General features: G+C 40.9%; 2 protein-coding genes across 4 annotated transcripts; both read right to left on the reverse strand.

The window, feature by feature from the left end:
• Positions 1-835: 835 nt before the first annotated feature.
• Positions 836-7,468, reverse strand: emc4 (ER membrane protein complex subunit 4). The gene is made up of 6 exons (XM_080052051.1): positions 7,328-7,468; positions 5,907-6,043; positions 4,661-4,772; positions 3,645-3,798; positions 2,806-2,966; positions 836-1,556 (listed from the first exon to the last, which is right to left on the reverse strand). The coding sequence occupies exons 2-6, from the start codon at positions 5,996-5,998 to the stop codon at positions 1,521-1,523; spliced, it is 555 nt and encodes a 184-aa protein (XP_079908177.1). The 5' UTR covers positions 5,999-6,043; positions 7,328-7,468; the 3' UTR covers positions 836-1,520.
• Positions 7,469-8,482: 1,014 nt separating this feature from the next.
• On the reverse strand, positions 8,483-26,444 carry cyld3 (cylindromatosis (turban tumor syndrome) 3). 3 transcript variants are annotated; one of them, XM_080052191.1, is made up of 21 exons: positions 26,412-26,444; positions 25,923-26,138; positions 24,582-24,699; positions 22,234-22,394; positions 21,489-21,923; positions 21,129-21,275; positions 18,626-18,731; positions 18,267-18,412; positions 17,432-17,537; positions 16,817-17,039; positions 16,335-16,587; positions 15,637-15,802; positions 14,914-15,055; positions 14,335-14,451; positions 13,965-14,056; positions 13,659-13,722; positions 12,994-13,198; positions 12,446-12,554; positions 11,873-11,991; positions 11,294-11,510; positions 8,483-10,111 (listed from the first exon to the last, which is right to left on the reverse strand). In XM_080052191.1, exons 2-21 carry the CDS (start codon positions 26,091-26,093, stop codon positions 9,927-9,929), a joined length of 3,282 nt encoding a protein of 1,093 aa, XP_079908317.1. In that variant the 5' UTR covers positions 26,094-26,138; positions 26,412-26,444; the 3' UTR covers positions 8,483-9,926. The 3 variants fall into 3 exon arrangements, with proteins under 3 accessions (XP_079908317.1, XP_079908318.1, XP_079908319.1); XM_080052192.1 differs by lacking the exon at positions 26,412-26,444 and adding an exon at positions 26,227-26,351; XM_080052193.1 differs by lacking the exons at positions 17,432-17,537; positions 18,267-18,412.
• Positions 26,445-26,503: the final 59 nt, after the last annotated feature.

The following is a 26,503-nucleotide window of genomic DNA, read 5'->3' on the forward strand; positions in this document are numbered from 1 at the left end:
CTTGAATTATTTTCTCAAGACCATTTAAATTGTGTAGTGCTCCTTCAATAACGTTAGATACTCATCCTAAAATTAAGAGGATAAATTAAAACAAATATGGTTAGTAAGTTTTATGCCATATTTCCATGTTCTTCCATGTCTAATTTCTATGATACTACAGTACGTCCATGTTTGTCTAATTCAGCAAATAAAAAACCCAGAAAAAAACATTTGAAAATAATCAAGATAATTCCTCACATTGATGCAAATCTCCTGTAATAGAAAAAATATGCCAGATGTGCTAAAATAACCAGAAATCAGAGGACAGGCTTATGGTATAGTCAAACAATAGTCCTATTGCATAATCACGCTTGTCTTGTGGTAACAATGTGATCTGAAAAATTCTGAAATTCTTGAGCAAAACACAATTGTTATCGAACTTTCAACATTATTGGCCGAGAGTCTGTAACTGTTGATGCATGATAGTGTGTTCAGAATTTTCTTTTAACTTCCATATTTTCTACGTGAAACACAAGAGGGACAAAGTATTTTTGCATAAAAACTTGTTGCAGTTTTTCCACCTCAAGTTATTTGGTTACGTTTTCCTCCACAACCAGTTCTACAAACACAAGCTGTCTCTCGCTATTAACATAACACATATTTCAAAAGTACACAAGACGTGCAGCTCAGTGTGTGTGTGTGTGTGTGTGAACTCTCTAGAATTATTTAGATAATATAAGAAATTTTTGAGTGATTTTGGTATATTGTACGTAAGCATTGAAAATTATTTAACATATTTATCACAACTTTCCAGGATTCCTCAAAACAGAAATTCAACATAATTTGTATTTTCATCAAACATATTTATTGAAACAGTTGAAAACATTTTGATTCGGCAAATAAGGATTAATTGTTTGGAACATTTCCATAAAGCAAACCATTATAAATTATTAACACAGACCTATAAATTAAGACAGGTTAGCAAATGGTGCGGCTGAGCATGCTGAAATAAACGATGACGGACAAAAAAAAAGGGTTAAAAAAAAGAAGAAAACCTTATTCTACTGTATTATCACCTAGTAAGTCTTATTTTACTGACAGAATTAACCTAGTTTTCAGGCTGTGACGGTCCTTTTTTAGATGGATTAATTCATTTATTAATAGAAAATGTTTAATTCTATATTGTGTAAAATAACGTCATACATAATCTCCTATTGTGTTGTAAAGAAAAATACAGTTAGTGACTTTTATACCTTTATTAAGATAAAAAAAAAGAATTGTTAACAACAGACATAAAGCCAAGCAGAAGGCTGAAGTTAAGTTAAGTTAAAGTTTCGGTCAAAAAAGGCAAAAAAACATAGGTGTATTTTTGTGTTTGTGGCGAATGAAACATTGTCTTGCCTGCTGTCACCCCAGCCAGCTGTAGACGGTCTAATGTGTCGTGGACAAGAAGAGTGAAAAGGCTTCAACAGGTAGCCAGGACTGTACAGTATAATAACTTCTGTCAATATTCAAAAATCTGGTATATGTGCACGTCGTCTTCACAACACCATGCCTCCGCCCATGATCTCCATTCTCTGTGGAGAAAAAAGAAATAAACGGTTATAATATAAATAAAAATAATAACAGACTGTGTTGGGGATCTTACTGGGAAGTTGTTTAAAGTTGCAGTGTGTAATAATATCTGAATATTTAGTGGCATCTAGAGGTGAAAGTTCTAGAATGCAACGCTCCCTGGGTAACCATAACATTAGTAATACTTGAATGAATATGAATATTATATTCCATTTCTACCAAGTCTGTTAGGAAAAATGCCAATGAATTCAACGCACTGCACCTTTAAGGGAGAAAAAAATACATTGAAAGGATCGAGATCATTTATATTATTTCATAACTTTTGTCTTGACACTGCAACAGAACAAACCAGTTTATTGTTTACTTGCATTTTATCATGGCTATAAATGTCATGACAGAATAGTGGTATCCTGCCCTCTGCTGGCCTTAAAGTGAGCGTGCAACACATGACATGTTCAAACGATTTATCACGATCAGAGATGTGACATGAGAAATAAACCCCTAAAAACTGAACATTTCTAATTTAAAACGTGCTACGAAGAACTTTTTAATATTTCTGAAACAGTATCATAACAGCAAACAAGACCATCAGTGCAAAGAATGCTATTTTTATATAGTTTGTCTTAATGCCTTTGTCATGGGGTATACGCTCACCTAGGAACAACAGCTGGCGTAGTAAAAACACTACCGCTTTTGTCCAAAGGCGGTGCAAGAATGAACACAAACTGAAAGTTCCTCGGAGCATCTTTAAAGAACCAACAAAACTGAAATTTAGGGCCCAGCACTAATGAGACACAAAGAGTCACTCTGCACTTACTAACAAGATAAACTGGCGGGAAAGCGGTTTTAAAAAAATCTATTTTTAGTCTCATTCATTTACGGTTCTATGAAGGCCAGCTAGTCAAAAACCGAAAAACTTGGGGGCGCCTTTAGCTCAGTTGGTAAGGCGTCCCCCTCCCGGGCCGGGCCCAGCAGCGGACCCGGGTTCGATTCCCGCCCGCGGTCGTTCTCTGCATGTCGATCCCCTCTCTGCCCCATTTCACCTCTGTCTCTCTGCACTATCAATAGAGCATAAAAATGCCCAAAAAATATCTTTAAAAAAACTTAAATTTTTTTTTTTTTTTTAAACTTGAAAAATATCAAGTTTAAAGAACAAACAAAAGTAGATTTTAGGGCCAGGACTAATATAATAAGACTAATACAGATTGTCTACATCACTCAAAAAGTTTTTTATTTATTTTATTTTTTTACCGTAGGCGGTTCTATGAAGGCGAGCCAGTCAGAGGAGTGTGTGGGCAGCAGTCCCATCGACTGACACTTGTAAATGGCTAGCGCGGAGCCGAGGAGGTTCCCCACCAGATAGACCAGACCCTGCAGCCACTGCTGACTGGAGCTCTCCAGCAGCTTGAAGGCTGAGGACACAAGACACACAGGGACACTTTGACACACTGATTCTGATCAAAGAATGGGGGAAAAAATCTTAACGTTTGCATATAGTTTAAACAATGTCATTAGAAACCTGTAAAGTAGTGGTTGTTTGTTTTGTCTTTGTGTTCACTCTTTCAGTTGAGGTGTGTGTGTGTGTGTGTGTGTGTGTGTGTGTGTGTGTGTGTGTGTGTGTGTGTGTGTGTGTGTGAAGAAGGAAAGGGAATCAAATTAAAACACAAATTTAAAAATGTGGAGTCTGGAGAATGCTTGCTGTCAAAATCACTTTTTGTCAAAGTCAATGAATATCTCCTCATGATCCACTACCTGTCCATACTATGTTTCTACACAGCTTAGGCTCTGTAAACTGGTATGTAAACAAAGGGGCACATCGTTTTTTTCAGTGCACACACAGTACAGACAGGTAGCGGATCGTGAGGAGATGTTCACAGATTTTTACAAGCATTATTTTTTTTTAGCTATTTTTTCTTTTATTGTCAGTTCTGATATATGCGAGACATACATCAGAATCAAAATGGCGTTTATCTCTGATCCACGGTGCAATAGGAACGTTACAAAAAATATAGAGTAGAATAAGATAAACATAAACATTATTTAGACATTAGATACATTCTAAATACTAAATGTAAATGCTTTGTACTCACTGGCTGACATGGACATGAGCGCCTGGATGGGTCTCCAGGCCATCATGCAGACCATCATGATGGGGAAGATGGAGATGGTGTTCCCCGACATGTACATGATGAACAGGTTCATGGGAATCTGCTTCAGCGGCCCGAGAGCCACGTCCCAACAGCGCTGTAGAGGCAACGAAAGGCAAGTTCATTTCTATAGCGCAATTCAGACACAAGGCCATTCAAAGTGCTTTACAGGGGCATGACATATACATCAAGATTAAAATACATCAAGTATAGAATAGACATTAGAAAAGTGAATGAAAAAAGGGGAGGGAGCAGAGAGACAAACACTAAGGGTTTACTTCTGGTTCTGCCATGTATGTTACACTGCTGTATGGATGATTAACACCAATTATTAACACAAATGGCCCTAAACTCTCGGTATATTATGGAATTACTTTGAACTATTGTGGTAGTTTAATCACTTTTCTGTGATTTTTTTTACTTTTTAAAATGAATTCAGAAAACTACATTTAACATTGACAAAAAAGCTAATTTTCTACTTGTGAGGAAGTAAACCTAAATGTAGTCTGACCAAAGAATCTAGAAGGAGATGTTCAAGGAATCATAAATAGCTGAATGAGTAGACATTTCCATAGGCAAGGCAAGTGTATTTATATAGCACAATTCAGACACAAGGCCATTCAAAGTGCTTTACATGGGCAAGATTAAAATACACAATACACATTAGAAAAGCGAATGAATAGAAATTGAACATTTAAATACAAATAAGTAGACATTTCCATAAAGAAAATTAAATGTCGGGGCGCTCCGGTGGTGTAGTGGATAGAGCGCGTACCATATTGGCTCCGGCCTTCGTTGCAGTGGTCGCGGGTTCAAATCCGACCCGTGGATTTGCAGGTCATCCCCCCCCCTCTCTCTGTCTCCCCATTTCAACTCTGTACTGTCTAATAAAGCTTGAAAATGCCAAAAAACATTAAAAAAAATAAAAATTAAAAAATTAAATGTCTTCCTGCGCCTACCTTCTCCACAAGGTTCTTGTCGGTCTCCTGGATGCTGGTGTCGGGGACGGGTTTCTCAGAGTAACCGATCGGGTAAACAACGTCTCCCTGTCCGCCCTGACGATCACGACTCCTAGACAACAACAACAGACACAAACATGTTTAGCTTCTATTCTCTCTACAGACTCTTTCATTCACTTTGCCTTTGACTGACAGCTGTTGTTACCGTCGGTTACTAATCAGTGTTATCGCGTGGAAAACAACGTTAAAGCAGGAGATGATGCACTGGTGAAAGCTGCATCCGATGCTCTGTTAAAGGGGGTTTGTTTCTAGCTATGGTGGGACCCCTTTGTTTACATTTAACCTTTAATTATACTTGAGATTATTGAGGAGTGACCATCATTCCCAATAAGTAACATACCAGTTAACAGAGCCTGAGCTGTGTATTAACAATTGATTTTTTTCTTCAGCGCACACAGTACAGACAGGTAGCGGATCGTGAGGAGATATTCACTGATTTTGAATAAAATAATCGCTGACTCCCCCTTTAAGTGTTGTTAAATGTTTGTGAATGAACTTAATGTTTCCTTGTGCCTTTATTTACACCAGTTTTTTTTCAGCACACACACACTAGTTAAGTTAGTTAAGTTAAGTTATCTTTATTTGTCAGTTGTACACAAGGCACATTGAAAATTCATCTTTTCTCATCTCCCCTCTCAAGTTACCACACTCCAGAGGGGGTCAGAGCACAGGGTCAGCTGCAGTACAGCGCCCCTGGAGCAGTTTTGGGGTTGAGTGTCTTGCTCAAGGACACAATGGTAGAGATGGTGGGCACCGTAGACACAATACCAGCCTCTGCTAGTTTTACAACTAACACCCTCCTGTCCCGTGCCGGGGATCGAACCAGCGACCTCATGGTTACTGGTCGGCCACCTTACCTCTAGGCCATCCTACCACCCCCAAGGCCATCCTACCACCCCCACTATAGACAAGCAGCGGATTGTGAGGAGTGTTGGTAAATGTTTGTTGATGAACTAAATGTTTCCGTTGTACTGTGTGTTCCCCAGACTCAGTCACAATTACACACACACACACACACACACACACACACACACACACACACACACACACACACACACACACACACACACACACACACACACACACACACACACACACACACACACACACACACACACACACACACACACACACACACACACACACACACACACACACACACACACACACACACACACACTTGTACCGTGTGTTCCCCAGACTGAGCTCCAGAGCCCACTTCATCCTGCGGCCGCCGCCCCTCGTCGACAGAGCTCCTTGTCCCCCCGGAGACGCCATGGCAACCAGCTGCAGTAAAGGACCTCAGAGACAGAAAGCAGCAACCTACATGAAGAGGTAAAAACAACAGACAGACAGACAGACAGACAGACAGGCAGACAGACAGACAGACAGACAGACAGACAGACAGGCAGACAGACAGACAGGCTTTCGTTTAGGTTCAGTTTTCCTCAGGGTCCTTGTAGTGAATGATCCGGGGACTTCCTGAGTGTAAACAGCAAATTAACTATCAAAATATATAATGAGACACTAAATTAGGGGCTTTTAGATTTAAAAAAAATGAGATTAACAATAACTGTGGCAAAAATCAGCTGCTCTCATTGTTTTCAAAAAAATTCTGTGAGTTTTGTGTTTTCTTTAACATAAAGACATTTTAAAAAGAGTCTTCGGATAAGCCCACTGTTGTATCCCCCTCTCCATGTGCTGCATACTATGTTTGCTATCTTTGTCATTCAGTTCATTTTAAATCGTGCAAATACTAAAAAAACTTTTTACTCATAACTGTAAAAATCTATCGGAATCAGACCCATGCACTAGTATCTAACTGTGCCATCAGCTGCTCCATACACGTTTTAAAACTGGTTTTGCGACAGATATGACCAATCGTGTAGTGTTATCTTTTGAAACAGAATTAAAAAAAAACTGCCAAAACAACTTACATGCAATTCTCTTGCTTTACAATCTAATGCTGATGGCCCATTTCATGTGTATTAAAGCTTACTCATCTTTAATTACAACTAGTTTTTTGATACAGCTAAAAGGATATGAATGTAGGCATCTTGTTTTATGTAATGTTTTTTATACCCTGGTCCTATGGAAAACTACTGTTCAGACATATTTTCAGGATTTTTCATACGTTGAAAGCAATAAACACATTGTATATAGGTTACAGGCCACTTGGAAATGCTTCAATTGCACCTGCTGCAACCAGGACTGTTAAAACAATAAATCATTCCATATCCGTCTCTAGTTCACTAGATAATATCGGTGTATTCCTCTCTCACAATAAACATGAAGTGTTTTTGTAATTAGATGTTATAAGCAATTTCCTCATTTAACGCAATCTGTAACGTTCACGGTCCGTGTGAAGCTAATCTCGACAATCCGACATTAAAACACTTGTTATAAACAAAGGTTCATTGATTAACTAACAACATTGCTTTGATTGGCAGCAACGGGCAACATCTCAAGGAATATCATGTTTACGTTATAGCAATTTATACATGACAATGCTGATATTTAAAACGAGCCCACACGACGCACATCAGCAGATTACTGTCACTTGACATACCGTTACATCTAAAATAAGCCAAAACACCGTTCACTTACCTTACAGGAACCTCCAAATCACTGCTTGAATGTTTAATTTATCGTTATTTGTTGTTGTAATAAGCAAAACTGGGCGATAATGACTGAAAATTAGCTCGCTGTTTTGAGAAACTGCTCGACCCTTCCGTTGCTTGCTCGCTGGTTCCTGGGAACTTCCGGCGTAATGATGACGCAGTTACGCTGCCGAGGCGAGTGTTACGTGACGTGCGCCCTCTAGCGGCACCTGGGGAGATGGATAGATAGTTGGTATGGGCACTGGGGAATAATCACATTTTCTCATAAACTAACATAAATGCTTTTTTTCTTATGTAACTAATACCAACGCATGTATTTATAGATGTAGGGATAGTGAACAAGTTATTTAAATTTTAGTTTTTTACCGTTAATTGAATGTTCATATATATTTGTATACTTCAGTCTTTATCTTACAAACACATATCCCTATATGAACAAAACAGTGAAAACACCAAGGCACTCTTGTTGAAAAAAAAAAAGGGAAAAGCCTTTGTTGATGTGGCTAACGCATGGCAAAAAGCAAAAAATGATCTGCCTTTCTTCAACATATCCCTATATGGATGGTAGGATGGCCTAGGAAAGGGGGCCGGCCATTAACCATTATGGTAACTTGAGAGGCGATACGCGAAAAGACAAATTTTAATGTAGCAATTGACCAATGAAGTAACTTAACTTAAACCTGCAGTGTGTAGAATTTTGGGTTTTATTTCCTAGCAGATTTTGTAGAAAGTAATTATAATATCCATAAGTACATTTAATTTAGTGTATAATAGCTGAATTCTTTTTTTTTTAATTATTTTTTCACTTAGAAAGGGTCTCATATATGTCCATATTTCTGCATATTTTGGACCAAGGCCTAGTGCCGCCATCTTGAAAGTGTCATAGTTGGAATGTCATCAGGTGCATTGTTTAACATTTAGAATTGTTCTTGTCCTTGAAGGCCACTGTAGCTTCTGTTATTATTCGAAAGGGTTGGTGTTACCCAGGTAGCGTTGCATTCTAGAACTTTGTAGAACTTTCTTGATGATGTCATATTACACACTGCACCTTTAAATTATAATTGAGGGCTGTTTGGATAAACAATTATGTCCCTCCACACTTTTCAATAGAAACACACCAATACGAACATTTAGAAGAGTATCAAGGCATTTATTAGCTGTGTTATATTAAACAAACCCGCTAGCGATTCAAACAGTGTAAACATCTGTGTGCATTCTTTACAGTCAGTTGAAGGCAATGATTTCAAATATACACAAAAGCTAACTGACATGTAAATAAAGCAGTGCAAATTTAATTGTAAAGTGTACATGCGTTATAGGTTACAGGCACAGCGGCTCTGTACAGTGTGTGAGCATAATTCAGGCACAAGTAAGGCACAGGTAAACTCAGGTAAACTCAGGTAAACTCAGGTGTAATGCCCGATACTGCCATCCATCAGAACAATTGCACAACAAGACAAGACGGTACAAAGCTCCTTTAACAAACAATAAACTACTTTGTTTATTAGGCTCATTAGACGACGTTGGTTATACTGTTACTCTCATGTTAAAAGGTGCTACGAGGACCTTTTAAATATTTCCGAAATCAAATTTTTCCTCTGATGATCATGAATTACATGTAATAGCAAACGAGACCATCAGTGCAAAGAATGCTATTTTTATATAGTTTTTCCTAATGCCTTTGTCATGGGTATACTATACGCTCACCCAGGAACTACAGCTGGCGTAGTAAAAACACTGACGCTTTTGTCCAAAATGGGTGCAAGAATGAACACAAACTCTAGCCGATTGGTTCTTAGATAAGGCCTCGATACGAGTCCAAACTGCAGTTCACGTTTGGTTCAAAAAAACGCATCTGGAGTGCGATTATGTTGTTCCCATTTCATTGCTATTTCAAGCTACGATACGATAGCTGCATCAGAGGAAAACATACATTAATTAATTCTAGAGATATAACAATGTTTGGGGGGCGCTTGTGGTTTAGTGGTTAGAGCGCCCGCCCCATAGAGGCTCAGTCCTCTTCACAGCAGACCACGGGTTAGAATCCGGCCCGTGGTCGTTCTCTGCATGTCATTCCCCTCTCTGACCCACTTAATCTCTGTCTCTCCAAACCGTCTAAAAAAAAATTTATAAAAAAAGAAAAACACCAAAATATATAATAATATATTAAAGACCTACTTCACCGGTTGGAATATGAAGGTGTATTGAACTCGGAGATCCTATTTAGTATAAATGTGCAAAAAATAATTAAATCGGATCATCCTAGCCTGAGAAAAGGCAGAAAGAGTGTTTTATGGTCTCACTGTCTAACCCTACATTTACCTTCTTGTGACATCACAGTAAGGGTCAGGATTAACAAGACAGCTAGGCCAAGGGAAGACTTAGGGAAGACTGAGGGACGAAAAACCCAATTCATTATATTATAATAGTGATTTTATAATGATAGAACGCTGGTTCCGTATGGGTGAAGTATTCCTTTAACTAAAAAAATATATAAATTTGACTATGACGGTAAACGGTTTTGTATTTTGGACCTGGCTGCATGGTTTTCGATCTGACCAATAACATCTTTGCCTGAGTTGTGTCTACTTGTACAGGCTGAGTTCAGGGCTGTGGTAGAGACACATGTAGGAGTCACACAGGAGGCGGCGTGCTGACTCCCGTAAGGACGAAGCATCGACCCGCCTCAGCTCCTCCTCTGATAGGCCGAGGTAACGACCCACCTCGGGACACGCCTTCACATGGGGGATGTTGAAGCCATTTTCACCGCCTGTGGGGAAGAGCACATAAGATAATGATAAGCACATTGTTGGAGCCATTATGCTGCTTTATTGTTTGTTTTATTTGGTGACGTGTAATTCTGTGTGTTGACCACTGGTGGAGCTTTGGGCTCAACAGAAAGCATAAAGGTAATCACCGGGCACGGCCAGGTGTGTGTAATTGGGAAGCAAACAATTTTGTACCGTGAGCGTGGCGTGATATGTCAGTGATATGTGTTTGAACTGCATAGATCTAATGGAAAGGAACTGTACCTACATGAATGAATCAACAGGAATATGTGTTATTGGTGAGCACCATAACAATCAATAAACGAGTCACAGCACTCAAAGCGATAAGTTTGTATCGGACATTTATTACTGGCACCACAAACACGCGTACGACGGCTAATGTAGAGTCGGATAATTGGCTCTACACACATAGATAATCCCTTTTATCTCTAGTTGAGTGTGTTCTATCCCAGCAGTGTCTACTAGAACTTTCGCGCACAGAGAGAAACATGGCAGCACTGTTTAGTTTTTGGTTCAGTTTGCATGATGTAGAAAAGAATGAGAGAACAGAAAGTAAATACATTTATGGACAAGTAACTGATGGAATTCATAAACAGGGGAGTAAGAGGAAAGGTGCATAAGAAAAAAAGAAAAAACTGTTTAAATTATATGATTGAAAATGATATTACAGCATACTAGTGTAAAGTCAGGGAGAAGGTGCTTCTTTAAATTGACAACGTGTGTTTTGTTGTGTGTTGTTGCTGTATGTAACCAAAAATCCTTTGGCTGGCTTGCTTATAGACCCCTCACCTTCACGGTCGGCTATGCTGTCAAAGAACAGCCAGTAATGAAAAATACACAATCATTTAAATGAAACATAACAGCTCAGTTTATGAGTGAGAGAGAGAGAGAGATAGAGACACAGAGAGAGAGAGACAGAGATCTATCGAGCATTGCATATTTTTTTTGATTTGATTTGATTCAATTTATTTCAGACATATCAAACATACAAAACAAAATGAAAAGCATGGAAATACAATAAACAAAAATTATGTTTTCACAAAAAGAAAAGAAAAAAAGAAAACAAATTATCTGTATTACTGAGATATGCCTGAAAAGGAGCAGGAAGAAGTATACACTTATTTAATCCTACCCCTTTTCCGTAGTAAAAAAATATTGTTTACCTTCGCGGTCAGCCATGCTATCAAAGAACAGCCAGTCAGTGGGTTGTGGTCCGTGCTTGACGAAGCTGACGTAGTGGCTTGTTTCGATGCAGGTCACGGCGAACAGAGACATTCTCTGGCGGGTGGAGTGCAGAGGGCCGGTCCACGGCTCCCCGCCCGCCCCAGGGACAGCCACCTTCAGCGGGCCGTGAGACGAGCGCTTCCTGTGACTGTGGACCTGATGATCGAACACAGACAAGAATGAAACCAGATTTTAGATAGATAAACTTTGCACAAAAAAAGTAAGAAAATGTGTGTTTGGGCGAGTATTTTTATTTGTTGTAACAATGATTCTTGGAAATAAAGCTTATACTGTAGGAAGGCCTGTTTATTTCCCTTTTAAAATGGTGCCACACTTGCATTTTCCTTAAAAATGTGGTCACTTTTTTTTACATGTCTTCTATTGATCAGTAATCAGACTTATACATATATTATAACTTGCCTAGCTGCCGGTTGACGCCATAAACAAGATATGTAGTCTCTATTGTAAACATTAATTTTTGGTTTTCTCAGATGAAGTCCAAACTATGAAGCGTCTACCTGTGTGTTGCAGGTGTGACAGTATTGTTTCAGATGGCCGGGCGTGATGTCTGGGTCGTCATAACACTGGAGACATTCCCACTCAGCGATGGCCTGACAGATGCTGCACTGCCTCAGGGCTGGACAGACAAAGAGAGACAAAAACACACTTTACACTGGGTTCAGTACAATAAAAAACCTATACATAGGAGTATACTATATTCTATGAGTGAAAAAAAACTAAATTATAAGTGTACAATTCTGGAGAACCCTTGTTGTCAAAGTCACTTTTTTAAACGTAACAGTTTACAGAGCCTAGGCTGTGTATGAGACCTGCATTGTTTACAGCGCACACACACACAGTACGGACAGGTAGAAGATATTGACAAAAAGTGATTTTGACAACAAGCGTTCTCCAGAATCACTGACTCCACTTTTAAAGTACAGAAACAAAACAGCGACTAAGTGAAACGCTGCCAGACTGTGGAATGCAAATAAATGTACAAATACAAATAAATCAAATAAAAATAAATCAAATATACAAATAAAAATAAATAGAACTGATTTGAATGCGTCTCCGGAGCTTCTCCTTACTGTCGTCCAGCAGGTCTGTGATGTCGAGGCTGAGCGAAGGCAAGATGGCGTCAAACATCTTGAAGTCTTTTCCAAACCGAGGCATGAGCAGCAAGAGGCAGGAGGGCGCCTGGTGGGGGGAACAACACACACCATATGAGAGTTAATGGCGTCTTCACAATACGGTGAGCTTTAATCCGACATTTTGGATTGGAAGTGTCTTGCCCGAAGACACAACAACCATGACACAAGTGACACGGCGGGAATCGAACCGCCAACCCTTCGATCATTGGCCGACCCGCTCTACCACCTGAGCCACAGTCGCTCAAACATTAAATATTGGGCCTTTTTACTTTCATGCCAATATAGCCCATTTGAATTTGATTTAGAATTATGAATTTCGATTACACTTATCTATTAATACAGACAGGAGGTACACTTAACACATACAACCTATGACGACAAAAAAAAAACAGCAACAAACAACATGCAAAGTAAAATAAAGATACACACAAATACATAAAATATAATAATGGAAACTTTCATCTTTGACCTCGTTTGTGTTTTACCTCGACAAACTTGAGTCCGGAGTGCAGGAAGGAAGACTCGAGTAACGTTTGGACGCTCGCGACCCTCATTCGACTGGTTGGTATGGAGACGGTTGGTATGGGCGAGTCGCCGGGAGAGAGGGGGGAGGGGGAGGAGGGAGAGGGGGGGAGAGTGGGAGGAAACAGCTGGTACAGGTGGCACTGCTGAGGCTGGTGAGACATTGACCTGAAAAAGACAAGAGAGAAAAAGATCACTTTTAGATGGGTTAGACATGTTTTTTATTCTTATTAATAAGTATATACTATTACATATACTATACTATACTATACTATTACTACTAGTTAATACTTAATACTATTACTAGTACACACTATTTTTTGTATTGCATGTCTTTTAAATGGACCTTGAGTCTCATAATAAAAGTTGATGATGAATAGGGTGGTATTTCTTTGAAGTAAATTTGTCTTATATTTGGTATTTTTAAGTGGATCTCAACCCGCTTGAGTTCTAATTGCGATCTCTCGTCAACAGTTTGACCATTTTTAGATGTTTTATTAATTGCTTTGATTTTCCTGCAGCAAATGTAAGCGCCTTTTTCAACCTCCATTATTTCCAAAAATAACAACTGGCCTGAATGATAATGGATCAGTGTGTGTTTGTGAGAGACTAGTGGCAGCGATGTTACCTGATCTTGAGGAGCGGCTCGACTTTGAGGAGCTGGAAAAGCTTGTTGAGGAACTCTTCAGGATCTGACGAGAGAACAACAACAACATTCCTAAGTCTGAACACACACACACACACACACACACACACACACACACACACACACACACACACACACACACACACACACACACACACACACACACACACACACACACACACACACACACACACACACACACACACACACACACACACACACACACACACACACACACACACACACACACACACACACACACACACACACACACACACACACACACACCTTTCTCTTGGTTGGTGAAACCTGTGTTCCTATTCGCAGCCTCCAACAGTCGTCTCAAGGCCATGGTCTTGCTGGCACACACATATCCATACCTGAGAGGAAAAATACAAAAACTGTAGTCAAGAGCACAGTATTTTCCTCCGAAAATGAAGTGGAGTAGAAGTATAAAGTCACATAGCTGGAACTAACTCGAAACTGCCTTTGAGTGAATGAGTGTGTGTATGAATGGGTGAATGTGGTAAGAAATCTAAAGCGCTTTGGGGCTGAGAAAATCGGCTTTAAAGCGCTATATACGTCAAGTCCAAACACAAACTAATGAATTATTAAATAAATAAATTACCAGCACTTTTCTTGAGCCACATTTCCTCACCTTCGTAGGGGGTTGACTATCTCACAGCGCAGCAGGTCCTGAGCCTGACTGGAGTCCGTCTCCGGCTCCGAGGGCCAAAGCAAAACCCAGTCCGCTGAGCTGCAGCAGGAGAACAGACTGCACACACACAGACAGGGGACAGAGAGAGCGAATACAATAAATGACCGTACTTGTACTTTTGCATCGGGAGGACCGATGTAGTATAAATGGATTTTTTTGATTTTTATCCAGTCGAGAAGATCTACATGTTTTTACTTCGTAGAGTGTTCTACTTTCTTTGACTAATAATTCTATCATCACAGGTCAAAACAAAATTATTTTGAGGAACTTGGAACCAAACGTAAGACTAGAATGTGTTTGTAAACCAAACTGTGGGGCCCTGCTGCTGTAAACAACAACAGTGAAACAGTAACTTTTCAGGAAGCTTTTCTAACTTCAAACAGTGTTCACAGGGATCACATTTCCCTGTGAGTAAAGTTTGTTTATTCAGTTATGAGAATAAACCTTAGAAAAATGTTCACTTCTTCTCTGACACACCCAAAGTTACACACTGCGCCTTTAAGCAGCCTTGTATGTTACCTGAAGAGCGTGGCGTCCAGGTAGCAGGAGTTGAGGTGTCCCTGGATGCCTCTCTTCCAGCCCTCGTACAGATCTCTGGCCTCGTCCTCGTCCACGGGAGGAGTGTGTTCCTCCACACGCTCACTGCCCCACTCCGCAAAGGCTGGAGGGGCGCACGGAATACATCATTTTGTTTTTTTATTTTTTTGGGGGCATTTTCAAGCTTTATTTGATAGTACAGAGTTGAAATAAGGAGACAGGGAGAGGGGAGGGGGTGGGTGACATGTAGCAAAGGTCCACGGGTCAGACTTGAACCCGCGACCACTGCAACGAAGGCCGGAGCCGATATGGTACGCGCTCTATCCACTACACCACCGGAGCGCCCCATGGATTACATCATAACACTGTTGCTATAGCTGCCTCAGTAAAGTGGCTATGAGGAGCTTTCAGTTTGGGTTCATTCTTGTTAACACCCCCTTTGGACAAAAGCGGTAGTGTTTTTACTACGCCAGCTGTTGTTCCTGGGTGAGCGTATACCCATGACAAAGGCATTAAGAAAAATATCAATCTTTGCACTGATGGTCTCGTTTGTTGTTACATGTTATTTATGATCATCAGAGGAAAAATTAGACTGTTTCAGAAATATTTTAAAGTTCCTCATAGCTACTTTAAGCACAATCCAAACTTTACATAAATACAGGTGACCACACCCACACCCACACCCACACACACACACTTTCCTACCTATGGAGTTGCATCGCTCCACTTGATTGACAGGCGTCTCTGGAGCGGGAAAGCGAGAGTCTCGTCTACAGTTGCGTAGCTTGACAAACAGTCCCTTGTTGGCCGAGCAACGGAAGTGTCGTTCCCCGAGGTAACTGCCGTCTGTGCCTGCAGACAGCTCCTGGTCCTGACAAACACAAAGCAAAGTGTTTGATTGATACAAAGTAAAAATATTAGACAGTTGTACATACTAACCAGTTTTATATATAGCCTATATATTTTTTTTAAGATATTTTTTGGCATTTTTATGCTTTATTGATAGTGTAGAGACAGAGTTGAAATGGGGCAGAGAGGGGAGTGACATGCAGAGAACGACCGCGAGCTGGAATCGAACCCGGGTCCGCTGCTGGCCGAGGCCCATGGGGGGAACGCCCTACCAACTGAGCTAAGGGCGCCCCCCAGTTTTATATTTTTAAGATTTTTTTGTTGTTGCAGTTTCCCGCGACGCTCTAACCACTACACCACAAGCGCCCCGTAAACAAACCTTGATTAAGTGGCTTACAGCGCTTGTCTTGCAATTTTCTCTGTATGAAACGATTTTGGGAACAATTAACGGGAACCAATGTCAGGATTTCAGTAACCAGTTTACCCTTTGGCCAACATTTCAATAATACATACATCAAACAGTATCACCATTTTTTTTTATATGTTCCCCTTACCAGTTCAATTCCCGCCACTGGCTCTGATATCCCACTGATGCGTCCGATCCAGCGAATGACCCCAAACAGTGGCGGGTCGTTCACTTCCACCATGGAGCCCACCTCCAGATCGCCCTCCACCCCGTCCACTCCCTCCTCCCCATCAAACACCGAATCCTCATGGTCGTTGCCAGGTAACCTTAGTGGCGAAGGCGGGCTGTGGTTACCGTTGCCGTGCTGTAGCGGTTCGGCGACTTCGACCAATGACGTGGGACTGTGGTTTTTTTTTGTTATTATTATTATTATTCAATTTTTTTTACTTTTGAGAACAAGCAAGAGACACAAACATAAACAATATTCCCACAACACACACAGACAGACAGACAGACAGACAGACAGACAGACAGACAGACAGACAGACAGACAGACAGACAGACAGACAGACAGACAGACAGACAGACAGATAGACAGACAGACAGACACACACACACACACGTACGTACCTGTTGGGTTTTGGAGGTGGGACAGGAGGCAGCTGTATGTGTTTGGAGGCAGGTTTGGGAGGGGGTAACGGAGGAGGTCTGAGAACAGGTCTGTTTGGGGGCAACAGGGCGACTTTAGGGGAAGTAGGGAGGGGTGATATAGGGCCCGGTTTAGAGACGGGGGGCGGTAGGGGCTTCAGGGCGGGGTTGGGATATTGGAAATGGTTGTGCCGTTGTTTTGGCTCTAAAGAGGACAAAGAAATGGAAATAAGTGTTAGATGTTCCTCAGGTGTACAAATTATTATAATTTTGGATAGATAGATAGATAGATAGATAGATAGATAGATAGATAGATAGATAGATAGATAGATAGATAGATAGATAGATAGATAGATAGATAGATAGATAGATAGATAGATAGAAAGATAGATAGATAGATAAAACAACCCTGACACAAACAATTAAAACCATTCAAAACTTATATAATTAAAAAAAAAATTGGAATAAATAAAACTGTGTAAATGTATAATAACTTGTTTGTTTTTTCCGTATCTTATCTTATATAGGCTTTGTAGAGCAACGTCAACTAATTCTTTACATATTACTGAGTGTGTGAGGCCTTGTTGTGTTGTTTACCTGGGGAAACCTTGGTGACTGGCAGGAGGGTTCCATAGTTGGGTGAAGGAATGTGGCAGAGCTTCTCTCCCTTATAACTCCCGTCCCAGTTTCCAACCGGAGCGTCCTGCACATATAACACACAGAGAACAGATTTAAAAGAAAACTATCAAAACAAACACATGTGACTGCCCTTATTAGGAAAACATTATAATAATATGATAATAAATGATTCTGAACAGTTATATGCATAGTTAGTCATGAATCTAGAAAACAAAACTGGTTGTGAAATTGAAGACGACATTCCAAACTCCCTAAAGTTACAGACAAACTACCTTTGCATAAGTAACTCATACAACCCCATTTCAATAACACTGAGCTATCCCTCCAAGGCTTTTTTAGATCAAGGTTTTTATGCAACACAGCCAATGCTATTATTAGAGTGGACAGTGAGACATGGCAAAAAAGTAAATATGGAATCAATCTCCTCATAAAATCATACAGTGGTTTTATCTGTTGACGTTTGTTTGGTTGTTTGTTTTATTTATATCCCCATTAACATCAACATAAGCTAGAAGCTTTTCTTCAACTCCAAGAGTTTTTTTCTTTTTGGGCATTTTTAAGCTTTATTAGATAGTACAGAGTTGAAATTGGGAGACAGAGAGAGAGAGAGGGGGGGGGGGGATGACCTGTAGTAAAGGTCCACGGGTCGGACTTGAACCCGCGACCACTGCAACGAAGGCCGGAGCCGATATGGTACGAGCTCTCTCCACTACGACGTCATCGGAGCGCAGTTTTCATTGTGACAATACAATTCACAGAATCACTCAACACAAACCAACTCGTTGGTACTAACCAGCAGGACTCCGACGTACATCCCTGAGGAGGCCCGTCCCGGCAGCAGCCCGACGTACTTCACCTCCCCCCCGTGAACTGCCTCGTCTGTGGGGAAACACACGCGCTGTCCCATGTGGAACGGTGGAGGAGAGGTCGACCGTCTGTCTAGATAGATAAAACAACCCCGACACAAACAATTAAAACTATTCAAAACTTATATCATTAAATAAAAAATTTGAATAAATTTAAATGTATAACATGACAAAAAAAATACATATTTTTTTTTACAGAGGCCTTATCTTATCTAGGCTCTGTAGAACAACGTCGACTAATTCTTAACATATTACTGAGTGTGTGAGGCCTTGTTGTGTTGTTTACCTGGGGAAACCTTGGTGACAGGCAGGAGGATTCCATAGTTGGGTGAAGGAATGTGGCAGAGCTTCTCTCCCTTATAACTCCCGTCCCAGTTTCCAACAGGAGCGTCCTGCCACATATAACACACAGAGAACAGATTTAAAAGAAAACTATCAAAACAAACACATGAGTGCCCTTATTAGGAAGACATTATAATAATATGATAATAAATGATTCTGAACAGTTTTATGCATAGTTACAGACCTGCAAACTCATAGGAGGTGAAAAAGGTGACAAACACCCGTCCCTTCTAGGGGGGTCGGGTGTTTTTCGCTGTCCAAACGATTGGCTATTGTTAAATATCATTCACACAACCAGAGTTCTCCACTATTGCCTCCAATGTCCAGCTGGGTGAAAATAATAGCCAGCTGAGATCCTGACCCTCCTAGGGGGGTCCGGGGGTATGCCCCCCCGGGAGATTTTTTTTAAACTTTTTAAAGTGAAATGCATGAATCTGGTGCACTTTGAGAGGGAAATTAAGAGGCTAAATCTGAGGAATTTTGTGTGAACAAATAATTTGGAGACACTGGGTCGGATGAATTAGAAGCTTCTTGGATTTTCCATTAAAATGTTAATTTAAAATAAAATATTATGCAGGGTCCTCTGGGTTGGGCTGGGTGCTCTTTTTCTTTTATGGGACATATTTCTCTGTAATATAATGAATACATTTAAATGCAGTGAGAGGAATGAAGCAGAAGAACTCTGTTGTCCAGCTATCTTTTTTTCCACAGATGAGGCTGAAATAGGTTATACAGTGCATGGGCATCTGAGCCCCATTTCCAAATGTTTTTAAATAAACTCAATACACACTGGACGTGAACGTGACGTGATCAGTTAAACTTGGATTACCTCCCAGATGAACTGATTAAATTATTGGGCTATTAACTAGGCTATCTAGATCAAAACATTGTATTATTTTTTTTGTATGATATAATAATATGATGTTAATATCAAACACACAAACTAAAAAATTAAAAAATTAAAAAATTGGGGGGGCCTGTCGGTCGGCTCTGATTGTGAGCGCACTGCAGACACTTCATTTCTGCAATGTGCGCTCATTAAACTGTCAGCTTCACTTAAGAGTCCTGTGTGGGTCAACAGTGCAGTGCAAACTATGCAGCATAAAGTTATAACATTCGTCTACGACCGTGATGTTAAATCACCTTCACACAAAGTCTCCGCCCCAGCAAAGCAGCGAGTCGATCGCTGTGACGGTGAAAATCACCGGGACCCGGGAGACCCAGTGAGCGAGTGAGACGCCGCTCAGAAAAAAACTCTGTGGTTTGATGGATGAAATCAGTCGGGGATATCCTGCCCGTTAACTTTGTCTACGGGAACGGCTTCCGCGATCTTTTTCTATGTCTCGAGTCTAACAGAGAGCCATGTCGGCAAACTGACAGCGCGACTAAATAAAGGGAGTGTATAGTGAGCTGCGTCCCTCCGTTAGTTTCTGTTTCAGTAGGCTGTTACATTAACCTCTGAAGCATTGACAGTGTTTAATCAAAGCCTCTATTTTTTTATTATCAAAAGGGCTTTGATTGAGACTTTTAGCCAATTCTAAAGTCTGAACACACTGCGGCAGCAGTGATGCTTGTGCCCGATCTTAACGCTGATTGGACAATACTCATGACGTCTACCAAAGATGTTTTATTGCCAAGATAACGATATTCCCTTGTCTCACACACTACGGTAACTCGCCCACACAGTCCAGTCTGGGAAGCGCTGGCTGACTTCTCTGGCAGCTGCCGCTACCCCCCCCCCCCCCCCTCCCAAAAACAAAAACTCTTCGGATCTATACGATTCACGTGGGTCATATATTTTGATTCTAAACGGCGATTTTCGCCGAAAAGCGACGAGTTTGCAGGTATGTAGTTAGTCATGAATCAAGAAAACTGGTTGTGAAATTGAAGACGACATTCCAAACTCCCTAAAGTTACAGACTAACTACCTTTGCATAAGTAACTCATACAACCCCATTTCAATAACACTGAGCTATCCCTTCAAGGCTTTTTTAGATCAAGGTTTTTATGCAACACAGCCAATGCTATTATTAGAGTTGACAGTAGAGACATGACAAAAGTAAATATGGAATCAGTCTCCTCATAAAATCATTCAGTAGTTTTATCTGTTGAAGTTTGTTTGGTTGTTTGTTTTATTTGGGTCCCTATTAGCTGCAGCATAAGCTTTTCTTCGTTGGGTCCTACAGTTTTTTTCTTTTTTGGGCATTTTCAAGCTTTATTTGACAGTACAGAGTTGAAATGGGGAGACAGACAGACAGAGAGAGAGAGGGGGGATGTCCTGTAGTAAAGGTCCACGGGTCGGACTTGAACCCGCGACCACTGCAACGAAGGCCGGAGCCGATATGGTACGCGCTCTATCCACTACGACGTCATCGGAGCGCAGTTTTCATTGTGACAATACAATTCACAGAATCACAACACACACAAACCAACTCGTTGGTACTAACCAGCAGGACTCCGACGTACATCCCTGAGGAGGGCCGTCCCGGCAGCAGCCCGACGTACTTCACCTCCCCCCCGTGAACTGCCTCGTCTGTGGGGAAACACACGCGCTGTCCCACGTGGAACGGTGGAGGAGAGGTCGACCGTCTGACCTGATTGATTAATTAATTGATTAAATTAATTTCATACACATCAAATACAAAATTAAACATATCAAAAAATACAAAACAAAATAAAAAAAGCACAAAAAAACAATAAACAAAAACGATGTTCAAATTATTTCACAAAAAGAAAATCACATAAATTCAGTCGACATGATTTGCCTGAAAAGTAAGAAGTAGGAAGAAGTATAACACGTATTGCACCTGGTTATGAGCTGTGAGGGGGGCCGACTCCGCTGTCCGAGGTAGGATGCCCAAAATGTGCTGTGGTTGCTGGGGAGCGTTGCTAGGACGGTGCTGTTCATTGCTAGGGCGATGCGGTTCGTTGCTAGGGCGATGCTGGTGGAAACTAACGTGACGGCCGTGATGACGCTGTTGTTGTTGTTGTTGTTGTTGTTGTTGTTGAGGATGTTGATTAGGTCGTTCGATGTTGCTATGGTGGCCGTTGCCGGGGTGATTATTGCCGCTGCTGATGCGCTGTTGGGGGTCTCGATCGCGGGGTCCCGGGCCGTTGCTGCGCGTCCAGGAGCGGAGTCTGATGTGGCTGACGGGCAGGAACAGGGCGCAGGATTCAGGACAGCTGAACAGGCGGTGGCCTTTGAAGGAACCGTTTCCCTTTCCTTTACCGACAGCTGCGCCCTACAGAGGGGACAGAGAGAGGTAAAGACAGAACCAGGGGGTTTAACAGGTAAATAACTGACCAATCCAGTGTGAATACACAGCCTAGGCTCTGTTAACAGGAATGTTGCTAGGTACGGTGGGCTCCCTTTGTTTACATACCAGTTTCCAGAGTCTAGGCTGTGTTTTAACACCAGATTTTTTTCAGAGCACGTAATTTGGATACTGGCTGTTGTGGAAAGACAGGTTTTTAATCTTAGGAAGATTAAATGTCATAATAGTGTCATTAGGTGAAAGAGTTTTTCTCTTCTATCCTGGACCTTGACGTTACCTTGAGCTCGACCCCAAACAGCACGGCGCTGCTGCTCCCTCCGGGCAGCGGCCCGATGAATCTCAGCTCGGCCTCCGCCAGCTCGTCCTGCAGCCCGATCTGGACCCACAGCGGAGCGCTGGCCGGCAAGCTCACCAACTGCTGCAACTTCCCGGGGTTATCTGGAAAAATAATAATAATAATGTAAATAAATAAAAAAACAATGAAGGAGCGCTCTGTGGTGCAGTGGGTAGAGCGTGTACCACATAGCCTCACTGCTCAGTCGTTGTAGCAGAGGTCGCGGGTTCAAATCTGACCCATGGACCTTTATTGCATGTCATCCCCCTCTCTCGCTCTCTGTCTTTTTCTCTCTCTCTCTCTCTCTGCTCATTTCCACTTTGTACTCTCTGATCTCTTTGAAGTGTTTAAAAAAAGGTTACAACACCAAGAAAAAATAAATAAATGAAAACCTCACTTCTAAAGGACGGAATAACTAATACTGTAACTTTTGGTTTCATTTTTAGGTCATAAAAAGCACAAGCGGTTAGTAATCCATCTGTGTTTAGAAACAAGCCAGTTTCTGAATGAAAGGTCCGTCTACTGTGAAGTATAGTGTGAACTTCGACAATGACATTTTTTTTTATCCACTTCCCATTTCCGCTCAGAAAGACGCAAACTTGACCTCTGTCTGACTCCTCAGCGCTTTTTAATGTCATGGAGATCCAATGTTCCTCTTTCAAACTAATTATAATTTTTTTATTCAAAGCAAAACGTTTATTCTGATGATGTACGATTTTTAGTTTGTACTTTGAATTAAAGGTGCAGTGTGTAATATGACATCATCAAGAAAGTTCTACAAAGTTCTAGAATGCAACGCCCAACCCTTTCGAATAATAACAAAAGCTACAGTGGCCTTCAAGGACAAGAACAATTCTAAATTTTAAACAATGCACCTGATGACATTCCAACTATGACACTTTCAAGATGGCGGCACTAGGCCTTGGTCCAAGATATGCAGAAATATGGACATATATGAGACCCTTTCTAAACGAAAAATAAATAATTAAAAAAAAAAAATCAGCTATTATGCACTAAATTAAATGTACTTATGGATATTATAATTACTTTCTACAAAATCTGCTAGGAAATAAAACCCAAAATTCTACACACTGCACCTTTAAATAAAACATCAGACAAATAACATGGAACAATTAAAAAAAAAAAAAAAAACGTTAGATCAGTATTGTTCCAGCTCCTATATTGATCCATTTGATACAGGCTTTGCACCAGCCAACTACTGATGCTAAATTAAAGATGCACTATGTAACTTTGGGAGTGTCAGAGAAGAAGTGATCATTGTCTTAGGTATATCCTCATAACTGAATAAACAAACTTTCCTCACAGGAAAATGTTAGCCTGGCTGCGCCCGCCTACCTACTTCCGGCCAAATTTCATTTTCCCTTCAGTAGTCAGTCTGGTGACGGGGCGTATTAGTGGGATTCTGCTCGAACAAATTTCTGTGTCCAATCAGCGAAGAGAGCGAGCGAGTGGCTGAGAACGATGACGTCGAAGTCGCGCTCCAGTTTCAGTTGCCAGAAGCCGGCTCATGACACACGTGACGACCAAACGTTATGCGATTGGTTGGCTAATCCAGAGTGGCACTGGGCAGATCCAATAGTTTTAAACTTTAACAGACACCCGCCTCCAAGTGAGTGAACGTTTGCCAATTACAGCACTGCCAGACCTTCTGTACAAATGAAATGAAGTACGATGGTCTGGTAGCACCAGGCTAGGAAAATGTGATCCCTGGAACACTGTTTGAAGTTAGAAATCTTCCTGAAAAGTTACTGTTTCACTGTTGTTGTTTACAGCAGCAGGGCCCCACAGTTTGGTTCACAAACATATTCTAGTCTTACGTTTGGTCCCACATTTTGCCTCACTATAATTTGATTTATGATGATAGAATAATTCAATATGAAAAATTACATGTAGAGAAAATATGTTTTGTTAACTAACTGCAGGCTCTGTGAATGTAAACAAATCACCCTCCTCTGAAACTGCATAGTGCACCTTTAATATGTACTACTCTTCCCACTGGTACTCTCTGTAACAATACTTAAACAATAAATAAACTATGAAACTATAAATGTGGGGTGCTCCGGTGGCGTAGTGTATAGAGCGCGTACCATATTGGCTCCGGCCTTTGTTGCAGTGGTCTCGATTTCAAGTCCGACCCGTGGCCCTTTACTGCAGGTCATCCCCCCTCTCTCTCTCTCTCTGTCTGTCTCCCCATTTCAACTCTGTACTGTCTCATAATGCTTGAAATTACCAAAAAATAATCTTTAAAAAAAAATCAATAAATGTATTACGTAAAAGTCGTAGGCGAGCTTCCGGATCAGCCACCGGCTCCAACAGGCCGTTAAATTCTGCCGGGATTTCAAACAGCAACTTCCGCTCTAGTTTCAACATGAGGCCATTGTCTAACACCTGCAAGAAGGGCAGAGAAAAGGAAATACATTAGGAGGGCACACGGGGGCACACACACACACACACACACACACACACACACACACACACACACACACACACACACACACACACACACACACACACACACACACACACACACACACACACACACACACACACACACACACACACACACACACACACACACACACACACACACACACACACACACACACACACACACACACACACACACACACACACAGTGTCAATAGGGATTACAATTAATTGGGTCTGTGACTAACTAAAGTAGTCAGTGAGATCATTGTTGTTAAACTGCCAATTATTTTAATTAACTAAATTAATTAAACCTGCAGTGTGTAGAATTTTAGGTTTTATTTCCTAGCAGATTTTGTAGAAAGTAATTATAATATCCATAAGAACATTTAATTTAGTGCATAATAGCTGATTTTTTTTTCCCCTTAGAAAGGGTCTCATATACTGTATGTCCATATTTCTGCATATTTTGGACCAAGGCCTAGTGCCGCCATCTTGAAAGTGTCATAGTTGGAATGTCATCAGGTGCATTGTTTAAAATTTAGAATTGTTCTTGTCCTTGAAGGCCACTGTAGCTTCTGTCATTATTCTAAAGGGTTGGGGTTACCCAGGGAGCGTTGCATTCTAGAACTTTGTAGAACTTTCTTGATGATGTCATATTACACACTGCACCTTTAACTATATACCATCAATCATTTTTTCAATATTTTAGTTGGAGTGAGTTGAAGTTATGATTAGTTTTCTGTATAAATGAACCAAAATCATCCCGATGAATTGTCTGCACAGTAAAGAAAACTCCAATTTTAATCTTAAGCCAAGGTAACATATCTAAACTAAAGTTTGTCATACCAACTGTCCAAACCCCCAAAATATTCAGTGTATTGTCATAAAAGAGAAAGAAAAGCAGCAAATCCTGATGATCCTGATAAAATAGCACTAATCAATTTGACATGTAGGCCTATGCTTGAAAAATACTGAAACTAATATCTGATTATTAAAATAGCAGCTCATTAATAAGAACTGATAAATACCTCTGATTTATATTTAATTTAAGTGATTGAGTGAGTGTGTGTGTGTGTGTGTGTGTGTGTGTGTGTGTGTGTGTGTGTGTGTGTGTGTGTGTGTGTGTGTGTGTGTGTGTGTGTGTGTGTTGTGTGTGTGGTTAATATAAAAGCCTGCCCTACCTTAACCCAAATAACATCGTCTGGGATCTTGCCCGAGTCTTGCTCCAGGCAGATGAACCCCCGCTGCAGGCGAATGGTTCCGTCCAGTTGATCTTGGACCTTCAGGTCGGTCGACATCAAAAACATTTTGGGGGGGCGGCGCTTCCGGTTCTGCTCATAGCCCCCTGACATCTTTACGTGTAGCTGGTTACCACGGAAACTAACTTCTTAATTTCTCTGTAAAATTAAGGAATAAAATTACTCACAAAGCAAACGATAAGAGGGTGGAAGTAAGTTTTAAGTTCCCCCCCCCCGTCCAGTCCACCTCAAGTGACGGAGACGACAGGTAACGACGGTTGAGGGAGTAACGTTCGCGTTTAAACTTTCTTCATTCTAAATTCCATTTGTGAAAAAAATAAAGCACGTGCCGCATTTTTTGCTGTACTTTTCGGCTCAACAAACTACGTAGTTCAATTTACTGAGACATGTAGGCGTTTATAAAACACTCACCAACTTCATTTACTCCGACCGTCAACATTTCCCCTCATATTTAAAGGAGCTACGCTTCAACAACACAGTGAAGCAGGAAGCAGTGACTGGCA

This window comes from Ammodytes marinus (genome assembly GCF_949987685.1).
Source record: "Ammodytes marinus genome assembly, chromosome: 23".
NCBI classification, from domain to species: Eukaryota; Metazoa; Chordata; class Actinopteri; order Uranoscopiformes; family Ammodytidae; genus Ammodytes; species Ammodytes marinus.

What these genes read in the sequence shown, in the direction of transcription:
- emc4 (XM_080052051.1), bottom strand. Translation starts at nt 5,998, where the DNA reads ATGGCGTCTCCGGGGGGACAAGGAGCTCTGTCGACGAGGGGCGGCGGC. An exon ending in CTCAGTCTGGGGAACACACG is followed by an intron (nt 4,773 to 5,906) that starts GTACAAGTGTGT and finishes GTTGTTGTCTAG; the next exon opens with GAGTCGTGATCGTCAGGGCG. An exon ending in CCTTCATAGAACCGCCTACG is followed by an intron (nt 1,557 to 2,805) that starts GTAAAAAAATAA and finishes TTTTCTCCACAG; the next exon opens with AGAATGGAGATCATGGGCGG.
- cyld3 (XM_080052191.1), bottom strand. Translation starts at nt 26,093, where the DNA reads ATGTCAGGGGGCTATGAGCAGAACCGGAAGCGCCGCCCCCCCAAAATG. An exon ending in CAGTGGCGGGAATTGAACTG is followed by an intron (nt 15,803 to 16,334) that starts GTAAGGGGAACA and finishes TGTGTTTGTCAG; the next exon opens with GACCAGGAGCTGTCTGCAGG. An exon ending in GTCACACCTGCAACACACAG is followed by an intron (nt 11,511 to 11,872) that starts GTAGACGCTTCA and finishes TTCGATCATCAG; the next exon opens with GTCCACAGTCACAGGAAGCG.